Here is a 12,035-nt window from a genome sequence, read left to right as displayed (position 1 = left end):
TCCTATCTTAAAATGAATGTGATTAGACTGCTTTCCTATCAACTGTTGGGTACCTGAGGAAACACGTGTTATAAAATGCAGGGAGGGTCCTGAGTTATTCAGAGCCTGCTGGCTTTATGGATTCTCCCTTTGCTACACAGCACCATCTGTTTTCACAGACAGGCATACCTCATTTTACTGGGCCTCAATATTGCATTTTTTACAAATTGAAGGTTTTTGACAACCCCCAGTTAAGCAGATCTGTCAGCACCATTGTTCCAACAGCATTATTTTTAATTAAGGCATGCACATTTTTTTTACACATAATGCTATTGCATACTTAATAAACTACAGTATAGTATAAACATAATTTTTATATGCACTGGGAAACCAAAAAATTCATGACACTCACTTTATTGCAATATTTGATTAATTTCAGTGGTCTGGAACCAAACCTGCAGTACCTCCAAGGCATGCCTGTACAGTAAAATTTCATGTTTCACTGACGCTTTGTTTTTGGAGTTCATGCCCATTTGATATGGTTTTGTCTTTGGCCTTTTTATAAAGGAAAGACTTAAAGCCACAGGGAGTCAGTTTAATCTGCTTCATAAGAATTGGTTTTAGAATTCTAGAGTCTAATGGGAGATGACTTTTCAGGCATGAGGCATAGAAAGGGTTTGGACCGTAGGGAGATGGGGTTAATTTCATGACTCTTGTCTGTGCTTCTGGTGGGCCAGGTGGACCCACCCCTGAAGACAGGCCCCCCTCAGCTTCAGATATGGCACTGGTCCTCAAGCATCTGCCCCTCAGAGTGTGTGGCTTAGTCTTCTCATCAGTGCCAACTGGCCTTTTCTCCAATTGGCACCATTCTGCTAGTGCTTACTTCCTCAGGGATATAACTGAGAGAAATCACATTTGTTTCCTTCACCTTCTGAAAGTCCTTGAAGGATTTTTCTGTCTCCTTTAGTTTCTCTAGGATGATTTGCTCTTTGGCAGATATCTGGGACTCTTCACTTTCCAGTGCTTGTATTTCCTGTTCCAGCCTGGAAAACACACAAACAGAGGACAGGTTACTCTACTTTCCTGCCACCCCTGGACCAGAGAGCAGCTTCTTCCTGCTGGGTGACTTCCTGGCGGTCTGCATTTTACATGATGCTGTGGTACCCGGCCAAGGCTTTACCTCACAGAGCATCCTGTGTTTCCAGCTTTGCCACTGAGCAGACACTGATCAAAGGAAACCAACCCAGAGGTGCTGCCACCAGGTCACTGCCGCCACTTTGCAGTTTGCTTTGGGGCCTCCCCTTCTCTTCACGTGTACATTCTTAACTCGGAGGTAGATCGTTTTACACAGCATAGGACACACTCTCTGCTGGAGAGCAGCTTCATATTCTCCTATCTCAGAATAACTGCTCTTCTGTCAGCTTGGCCAAGGGTGAAGAGGCAGTCTTGCTCAAAGGGAATATGTTGCCGAGAAATGGCTGATGGCCAGTACGCTTGGGAACCTGCTGTCACCTTCCTCAGTGGCCTAACCTCTACTACCAAGAAGACAGGAGATGGAAGGGACTGATACGACTGCCCCCACTCTTCTGAAACCTTCCTCAGTTTTTACAACCCACTTATCTATTTCCTGGAAAGGAAATTTCAGCACAGCCAGGAGACTCTGGGAATATTCCAGAACAGCAGCTACACTGATGATTTGGGGGAAGTCTTGGCAGCTCTATTCTTTCAATGAAATGATAGTAATAACCATTTAACTTTTCTTGAGCACTAAACCTGTGCCAAGAGCTGAGCTAAGAATTCATGTAGATTATTGTATTTAACCTTCCCAATGACCCTATGACCCTATGAGTCGGGAATTCTCATTTTACAGATGAGATCATGAAGGCTTGGCCTGGTTAAGGAACTAGTTTACTGGTGCAGAGCCTTGAGGCTAGGGTTCAAGCCAGGAATTGTAACTCTAGACCCTGCTCCTAACCGTTGTGCTAAACTCTAGCCACATGGGCTCTACAGTACTTCACATATGCCCTGCCTTGTTACACACTGAGTGTGCTGGTATACTAGGGTGGTGCTGGAATGCACCAATGCCTTTGGGGGTTATGAAGGGATGGATGGTCCCCTGCCTACAGGACTCCAGATTATTATGCTTCCAAATCGTTTGGTCTGAATTTATTCGTTCATTCATTCAATTCTGCTTTTGGTCTCCTTCCCTCTGTCGGGCTGGAAGCTTTTCTGCAGAGTCTATGCCTGCCTCCCCCTCCTCCTCTTCCACCTTCTAATCTGCGGTTGGGAACTGGCTAGTGAGATCTTCTGAGGGGTAAGGAACACCAAGATATAGGCATGGAATTTTTGCACTGTATCCCTCAGAGGCCTTTTCTGTTTCCTTACTAGGCATCAGAAAAATGACCTCTGGATGGATAAGACTTTGCAGCAATTACTTTGGGTTATGAAGACAAACACTATGTGTAATGGTATCCCCTCCAAATGAACACAGCTTCAGATATACTGATCATTTCCCTCACAGTAAAAGTGGTAGTCCTTATGATGATAGTATCTAGCCTCCTAATACCTATATAGCCTCCACTCTTACCAATAAGTCTACTTCATTTTATGCTTTAGACAGAGCTACTCCTTATTTGTCCATTTGTGCCCCATGATTTTCCCTCCTTCAAGAAACCCATTTTTAAACCCTAACCATTTTTGAAGTCTTAACACAGATATCATCCACCCCATGAGGCTTTCACAGATTCACTACCAGGAAATAATAAGGCCAGAGGTCTTATCAAGTCTACTATATGTTAGTGCAATGGTTCTCAACCAAGGTGCTTTTGTCCCCCAGGGCATATTTGGCAATGTCTGGAGATATTGTGGCTATCCATCACTCAAGGAGAGTAGAGGTGGTGCTACTGGCATCTAGTGGGCAGCAATTGATAAACATCCTACAAAGCACAGGACACCCCCCACAATAAGGAATGATTTGCCCCCCCAAAATCAACATTGCCAAGGTTTAATAGTTCTAAACCCTGTGTTAGAGTAGACACACATTGTTAATTTCCCCTACTAGAGTATAAATTCATCATGATGAGGGTACAAATGCTCAATACAAGTATGTTGAATGAATGAAAAAAGCTGAACCAAGTTGCAAAAAAGTCATAGCTCAGCCAAGATGAGATCTTCAGGATTTCTGAGACCCAGGTAATTCTTCAGCAAGCTTTGACTTGAGAGGCTGTGTGTGGGCTGAAATGCAAACAGAATCTAGAGGAGAGGGGCCAAGCAACACCAATATATAAACAAAGAGATATCAACCTTTGCTGTTCCAAATGTTCAGCAAACCTTTTACACACATCTGTGTAAATTACTCTGGGAGGAATCAAGGAAAGGAATATGAGCATGGAATAGGGACAACTCAAATGATCTATAAATGGAACTAATTCACTGGGTAGAGGAGCTCTGGGCTAGAGGTTTCCTGGAGAGATTGGATGATAGCACTGGTCAGGTGAATTCTGAGCAGATTTCATCTGAATCTCAAAAAACCGAGTACCTCAGCAGACATCTAGGATGTGGGTAGATTCCATTATTCTACAACAAATTCCCTCCCTTCCCCCTTCACCTCCATGGGAAGAGTATATACGTCCCCGACCCACTGATGTTGGGTCACATGATTTGCTTTGGCCTCATGGCGGGACGTACTTCCCTGCCCCTTTGAGTGCAGCCATGTGACCTGATTTAGCCAATGGGATGTTAGCAGACACGACACAAACAGAGGTTTGGAATGTGTTTGCCCCATTGGGCTTGTCCTCTTGTGCCTCTGCTGGCACCAAGAGAACAGCTTCTCTGGGCAGCTGCTGTGCCTTCAGCCTGCACCCAGGAAAGAACACATGGGGAGTGGACAGGAGCCCAACCCAGAGTCAGAAGCCATGCCCAGTCAGACCTGCACCTTCAATTAGAGCCACTCAGCTAAGCCCAGCCTAGATCAGCAAACACCCAGCCTACTCCTCACAGAAGTGTGATCAAGTACAAATGATTTTTGTTTTAAACCACTGAGTTTGAGAGTAGTTTGTCATAGAGCACTATTGTGACAACAGCTAACTGACGCAGTTCAAACATGTACCATAATGTTCACTGCAGCACTATTTACAATAGCCAGGACATGGAAGCAACCTAAGTGTCCATCGACAGATGAATGGATAAAGAAGATGTGACACATATATACAGTGGAATATTAGCCATAAAAAGAAATGAAATTGAGTTATTTGTAGTGAGGTGGATGGACCCAGAATCTGTCATACAGAGTGAAGTAAGTCAGAAAGAGAAAAACAAATACCATATGCTAACACATACATATGGAATCTAAAAAAAAAAAGGTTCTGAAGAACCTAGGGGCAGGACAGGAATAAAGACACAGATGTAGAAAATGGACTTGAGGACACGGGGAGGGCGAAGGGTAAGCTGGGACGAAGTGAGAGAGTGGCATTAACATATATACACTACCGAATGTAAAACAGACAGCTAGTGGGAAGCAGCCGAATAGCACAGGGAGATCAGCTCGGTGCTTTGTGACCACCTAGAGGGGTGGGAGACACAAGACGGAGGGGATATGGGGATATATGTATACGTATAGCTGATTCACTTTGCTATACAGCAGAAACTAACACAACACTGTAAAGCAATTATACTCCAATAAAGATGTTAATAAAATATACATATATGTATGTTAGAGAGATATATATTATATATGTGTGTACTATATATATTATATCCTAATGATATATTTCCTATTAATATATATTATATCTATATAAATATATGTATATATGTATGTGTACGTATATCCCAATAATACCTGAAGCTAAAAGATTAGAAAGACTATAATCTACCCTCTCCCCATTTCCCCCAATCCCTAGAGAAATGAGGAGGGATACAGAGCACCCCTTCATGAGCGTTAAGTTCGAGAAAATAGGAAAATATCCGTGGTAGTTGTCTCTGGGTAATGAGCTATTGGGTGATTTTAATTTTCTTCTTTATAATTTTCAATATTTCCCCAATTAAAAAAAAAACCCTCATGTATTCCTTATCTAATCAGAATAAAAACAGTAAATCACTTTAAAAAAAAACGCCTCCTCTGGCCTAGCGCTGAGAAGGCTGCCTTTCGCAGGCTGTGGCGCTGGAAAGGAGCCGGGGTCCCCACTTCTCCTGGGTCGAGTGAGGGGTTAAAATGGGCACAATATCCATTTACATTCAATTCAACCAACACTGACGGAGCTTGTCTGGCTGGACTCAGAGTCAGGCACCACAAGGGATTCTGGAAAAAAGTTGGGTTAAAAATATCTGACTTAAAAAAAAAAAAAGGCTGACTCTTAAGTAACTCACTTCTTCCGATGAAGCAGGCTCAAGTGATTAAGAATTCTCTGTGACCTGATGCCAACTGGCTGGCCCAATTGTGTCCACTGCCCAGGCCCTATGGGTTTCAGGGCTCTTGGCTATATAGATCAAGTGCTAAAGATTTGGGTCGTGATACTGTGTAACTGAGAAGGAACGGGGAGAGAGAGAGAGGAAAAAAAAGCAACAAAACTAGACTTTCACGATAACACCACCTGAGTTTCATCCAAAGGGAATGAACTCAGGAAATCGACAGCTTATATAAGTCTGAGTGAGTCAGATCCAAGCAGCAGCTTTCTCTACACATGCACATGTGGGCACTGGACGGCCCAGACTGACATCTTTTCGTGGAAAACCTGAGTCCCAGGGCTGAGGAGCTTCCCAAGAAACCGAGTGTCATGGGGTTAATAAGAGTCATCCCAGTTGGGCTAGAAATGTCAATGTTTTGTAGTTTCATGACCGAAATCTAATGCAGTCTTCCCTGGAGGAGCCAAGGAGATACTGCCAAGCTAAAAATAAAGAATTGGCAGGAAGTGTAATTTACACTCAAGGTTAACCAAGGCTCTTTAGGCTGAGACAGGTGCACATAACAGCCTCTGACTGGCTTGCTCAGTTTCTCCTAAGCAAGAAGCAGACGGTAATAGACAGTAAAGAAAGGTGACACACTGCAGCTGTGCACGTTCAATTTACTGGAGATGAGGTTGCAATCCTGGCCAAATGGTCTCATAAAATCGACCTAACCCCAACAGACCTTCGTAATGGGAAAATACAAAGGACCTATGGCGCTATAAAGTGCATCGATCATTCTCTCACTTCAAAGTCCATGTATATATCCATCCATCCAACTTAATGCAAGCACCTTCCTTCCATCAGGCACTGTGCTGAACATCAGGGACAGAGAGCTAAATCAGCCACGGTGTCTGCCCGGCCGAGCTCTTGGTAAAGTAATGAGAACAGCCAAGTAAACACATAAATTGCAAGAGAGCCCAAAAAGAGCTGGAGGAAAGAACAACAATTTGGAAAAGTGTCAGTTCCTCCGGGGACTCCAAGTTGCCTGCCCAAGATCTGTTCTCCCCTTCTCCCATGCTAACAGAATCCTTATTTTGTGGGGGATATGTGGCAATGTACCCAGCTGAAAATTTACACATCCAGCTTCCTTTGCATAGAAAGGTGGCCACAGGACAGTTCTGGCCAATGAGATGTATGTAAACATTGTTGGGCGGGACTTCTGGGAAAGCTGGCATATGCTCTCGGCCTTTCCCTTCTTCCTGCCTGGTACAGGGACCTGGTGCTCGAGAGATGTATTAGCTTCCAACTGCTGCTGTAACAAATGACCACAAACATAGTAGCTTACAACAATATCAACTTACTATATTACACTTCTGCGGGTCAGAAGTTTGACATGGGTGTCAACAGGCTATAATCAAGAGGTGGCTGAGTTGTGTTCCCTTCTGGAGGCTTTAGGGAGGAATCGTTTCCTTGCTTTTCCCAGCTCCCTGAGGCCACCCACAGTCCTTGCCTCATGGCCCCCTCCTCCATCGTCAAAGTCAGCAATGCTGTAGCTCTCTGACCATTCCTCCCCAGTCACATCTCCCTCTGACTCTCTTCTTCTGCCTCCTCTCCACTTTTAGGGATCCTTATGATTAGATTGAGCCCACCCACATAATCCAGGGTAATCTCCCTATGTTAAAGTCAGCTGTTTGGAGACCTTAATTCCGTCTATAACTTTAATTCCCCTGTGCCATGTAACCTAACCTACTCACAGGTTCTGAAGGTTAGGACGGAGACATCTCTGGGAGGGGGGGGTCCATTACTCTGCCTACCACAAGGCATATGATGCTGCAGGTGGAGTAGTCATCTTGTGTCCAGAGGGGCAAGGGCCCGCTAAGGACGGCTGAGTGTGCGGAAAGAGAGAAACTGCCTGGGTTCTAGTTAGCACCCTGGAGTGACTACACCAGCTCTGGACAGTTTGCTCCAGATTTCTTGCTGTGAGTTTAAGCCACTATTGTGATTACAGCTGAACGCAATTTCCAACAGATACAAAGTGGTGAGAAAAACTTGACTTGAGTAGGTGTTATGTTAGCCGGGCCTTGAAGGATGCCTTCATTGGGTGAAAAAGAGAAGAAAACGTGCCAGGCAGAGGAGACATCACAGACCGAGGCCCAGAATATACTACGTCCCTCCGTCAGCCAGGAGCGTGTGGCCTTGCATGGCCTTTTCAATCATTGCACACTCTGCCCTCCAACGGACACAGCCCAGCAAGATGCCTCAGAGAGGCCCCCAATATTCCTATCCCTCGTCCCCACTGCTCACTTTGTGCTCTCATTCTGCTGGGCCTGGACTGGCCCAGAAATACCTGGCCTTCCAGGCCCTGCTGGGACCCTACCTTCCCTCATCTGAAGTGGGAGAAAACAAGGCTCAAGCAAAGAGAGACGAGAACAAGAGAGGCTGAGTGAGAGGGACCCTGGCCCACTGATTCTCTAGCTCCTGCTTCCCATGATTCTCTGCGGCACCTCGGCCCTTCTTACTTATAGGAGCCAATCAATGTTCCCTTCGCATGGCATCTCTCAGTAGAATCCAAAAGAGTACAGACGAGTACAGACTGGGTTTCCAACAGTCTTACTGTTTGGAAAAGGCTTTGCCTATAAACTCAGGTGTATTTCATTTTTTTCTTTCTCCATCAGTGATGGTTAGAATAATTGTTATGATATTAACAATTCTAATATTGTTTTTGTTATGCATATACAGCTTATATGTAACAACAGTAATAATGAGGAGAATTTTTGAGTGCTTACTATGTGCTAGGCACTGTTCTAAGTGCTTTACATGCATTATGATACTTAATCTTCACAATATCCTATGAAATAGGAATTCTTTCACTCCCATTACACAGATGAAGGACTGAGATACAGAAAGCTACTGACTTGCCCAGGGCCACAAAGATAATGGGGCCAGGATCTGGACCCTGGTACTGGAGAACCAGGACTCTTTGCCACTGCTTTCGACTACCTCCCTAGGACCAATTTCTCCTTTTCCCTCACTTCCTCAAGAATGCATAGCACAACACAATGGATTTTTCATGCTCACAGAACCACAGAAGGTCAGGCTGTAAGTGGAAGCCATTTAATCGCATTGATTTCCAAAAACATGAAGCCCCTGAACTGTTCTCCAACCAGCAGTTATCCTACCTCTGCTTGAAATCCTCTGCACACAGGGAATTCACCACCTCCCAAGGCAGCCCTTCCCTCTTGGAATAGTGCTCACCATCAGCACTGGTCAGTGAAAGCTAACCAGCTTTCACTCATGGTCTGAGTTCCATCCCTTGGAAGTGCAGAGGTCAAGTTTAGCAAACACCCTGACTTGTAGGCACTCCATTTGGGAAACGGGAAGACCCAAGGCAAATGGAACTTACTACTCAGTGGGGAGCATGGGTGGTACGAACTGGGGCCCAGAAGTGGGTGGGGGGCGGTGGGAAGAGTAGAAGAGGAAAGGGGAGAGTGACCGAGAGGAAGGGGGACTTCTGGGCTTCTTCACGGAGCCAACTCAGCACCAACGAAAAGCTGAGGCAAGGGGAGCGGTAAAGGAACTTCACAAGATCCTGGGGACCCTAAGTACGTTTCTGAACAAGCCCTGAGCAAGACCAGTCTATTCCTCACAACGGACCCATTACAGCTTTCCTCACTGTCGAGGGACATGGGCCCAGGTCACACACATAAACTGTGAACCGGTCAACCATTGCCGCTCAGGCGACATGCATTAGAGTCTTAGTAAATACCCCCAGAATGAAAAGGAGATGCTGACAGACTGGCCCAAGGTGCTGAAATCAGGCCTGTTCTCTCCCCTAGAACTGCAATTTCACAGCTGAGCAGTCAGGCGGGGTGCCTGTCTGACCAACCTGCCAAAACAAGAACCTCAGGGAGAATGCTTGCTCCTCAGAAGATAGGAAAGCGGCCCGCCTCTTTATGCATCCAGCACAAGGCAAAATGTAAAAGAGGCTGTGAGTTGTTCACCAATTCCCATCCTCCCCTTCTTTCAGTGCGACGTAACCCCTAAAGTTAAGCTGGGCACAGGGCACACAGAATAATGTGCACACCCCCTAGCATCTTTTGTAACCATGGGTAGCATATTCTGGCCAAAGGGATGTAAGTCAAAGTGTTGTAGGGCAGCTTCTAGAACCTTGTTTAGCCCTTTCTTCTTTCAGCCCTTCCTTCATCCTTCTGCCTGAAACGCACAGATGTGCAGGTGAAGCCCTCACTGCCATCTTGGACTCTGAGAACAAAGATAGGAGAGGGCTAAGCTGGAAGAAGGCTGGGTCCCTGAGGGATTCCCAGCACACAGCCGCCAGACAGCTCTTGACTGCCTACCTGTGGATTTTTCCTGGAGGGAGAAATAAACATCATGTTTAAGCCACTGTTACTGTGAGTCTCTGTTACTCGCATCCACCTTTAATCCTAAGTGATGCAAGACGTTTACCACGTATTGTTGACTTTCAAAGGAATGCTCCTTGAAGCACGCTGCGGATGTGGGGCCATAGGCAATCAGAGCCTAGAGCCTCATTAATGTCTCAGCGGCAAAAGAAGGGGGAATTGAGCAATCGTGAGGTATGCGATTCATTCCTGCTAATCAACCCTTATAAAATGGGGCTCAGCTGGGTCTGTGCTTCATCCCACCCCACCCCACATCCCTGCCCCATCCAAAGTCTCAGCAGGGAAGTTCCTACTCTTCGCACAGTAATAATCATCCATGTCTTAGCATCTCTGGTATGTTGGTACTGTGATGTTTGTGTCAGTCTGATGCTCGCAGCTTTTGCCAGCTGAATCATACCAGGAAGAGAGCCAAGACTGGGCTGTCCATACACTTGAAAGACCTTCCCAGCTTTGCAGTACAGTGAGCTAATCACCACTACACATAAGACTCAACAACGTGGCGCTCACCCATGACCCTGGAGTTCTGGTTGCAGAGTGGGAGCAGAATACACACTATTCGTAGTCCAGAAGTGAGTCTGGTGGCAGACGCTAAGGTGGTGGGCATCATTAATTCTGCCTGCCCAGGGTCCCTGCTCTTTTCCTTTGGGGAAGAGCATCCAGCTCCTCCACTGGGAAACAATCTCTCTGGAGTGCCTTGCGGATTTGGTGAAGCTGTTGATCAGACAGCCTCATATCCCTGGCCAAGGAGTGGAAATATTAACTGGGTCAACTAGACTCTAGGTCAACCGGACTCTTGCCCAGAGATCTGCATCTTGGAAGGAGTAGCCCAAGAACAGAGAAAAATTGGGAGGGGGGTGGTCAATCATTCCTACAGCAGGATTCTGAAGGCTGCCCCATTAGTTCCTGCTGCCTGGATCCTCAATTCTGCCCGGGACCTGATTATCTAACCACTCCATTCTAACACTGTCTGTCTGTCTATCTATCTATCTATCTATCTATCTATCTATCTATCTATCTATCTATCTATCATCTATCTATCTATCTATCTATCTATCTTAATAGCTTTCTGTTTCCATATTCCAGGTAGGACACTGTTTCCTTTCACACACAGATGCTACAAAATTCATTTTCCATATTTCAGGAAAACAGTGCATTTGTTTCTATGGCACTCCCCAAATATTTTTCATTTGTGACTCAATTTGTAAGGAAACAAGTTTCCTTTTACTTAGATGAGTATATCTGGAATCACCATAGATCATTTGGTATTTTACTGTGAAAAAGGTTAATGGCCTTTAAATAAACAGAGGATTTCCACTTCTCCTTGTGAAAGAACAGGACCTTCCTTAAGTGTAAGGTGTCAGTGGAAACTCAAGCCCATTTCATTTTTGTTCCCTTACGTCATCACCGAGACAGAAATATGGCCGAGAAGACAATGGTGCCTTTAAGAATTCCTGAAGTATAGCTCATATCCTTTCCCTTGTTGAAAAGTTGACGGTTCTCCATCATCTCCTTCCCGAATCGGATTGACCTTCTTAGGTGGAAGGTCACACCCTCCACCCTCTGCTCTCACGCCTTCCCAGCCTTACACCTTCCCCTGTGTCCCAGCCAGAACCAACAGCAGGCTTCTCTGTGGAAAAGCCTGGAATGACTCTCCTCTCCCAACTCTATCTACTGGATACGCCTAGTAATCAAAGCCCAAAGTGTTTCCGTAGTAATGTTTTCCTTCAATCCCCTCAACCTAACGTGTTCACTCCTTCCAAATCCCCATAGCATCCTTAGACCTCTTAGGTACTTGGTACAGCCCACCTGGTAGTAGAGCATTAAAAATGTATTTATCTTCCCCAACCCTACCTGTATTACCCCTCTCCTGAGTACAGGCTTATTGAGAAATAGGACGATATTTTATTATTTTTATTATCATATTCTATTATTTTATTTTATTACTGTAACTTATACTCTTTCCTGTATATACAGACGCTCAATAAATATTTGTTGAGTGAACGAAAAGCAAAGCAAAGCAAAGCAAGAACACACTTTTAAAGGATTCTATAGTGAAACTAACTTGGAACTGGTGCTATTCAATATAATTTAAAAATCTCGGCTTGGTTTTGCTACTTTCCCCACCCCCCCAAATGTATTAAAATTTCTATATTCATTGAAAAAAATCAATATTGGATTACTTTCTATTTTTATCTCAGTGAACAGCTGGGACATATTAGTACTTTTCATTACTGATGTTGGTGCAATCAAATT

The 12,035-nt window shown here is 44.9% G+C and overlaps 1 protein-coding gene across 10 annotated transcripts in view; it reads right to left on the bottom strand.

Annotated features, from left to right (window-relative positions):
* Nucleotides 1–12,035, bottom strand: part of PALM2AKAP2 (PALM2 and AKAP2 fusion) — a 624,626-nt gene that overhangs the window by 216,213 nt on the left and 396,378 nt on the right. For all 10 annotated transcript variants that reach the window (XM_059925270.1, XM_059925268.1, XM_059925271.1 and 7 more), the window contains one exon: nucleotides 908–1,022. In XM_059925270.1, the coding sequence (XP_059781253.1) occupies nucleotides 908–1,022 (115 nt within the window). The remainder of the gene's footprint in view (nucleotides 1–907; nucleotides 1,023–12,035) is intronic.

This window comes from Balaenoptera ricei, chromosome 6 (assembly GCF_028023285.1).
Source record: "Balaenoptera ricei isolate mBalRic1 chromosome 6, mBalRic1.hap2, whole genome shotgun sequence".
Taxonomy (NCBI): Eukaryota; Metazoa; Chordata; class Mammalia; order Artiodactyla; family Balaenopteridae; genus Balaenoptera; species Balaenoptera ricei.
Note: the sequence above shows the minus strand (reverse complement) of the source record. Positions and strands in the feature narration are given on the sequence as shown.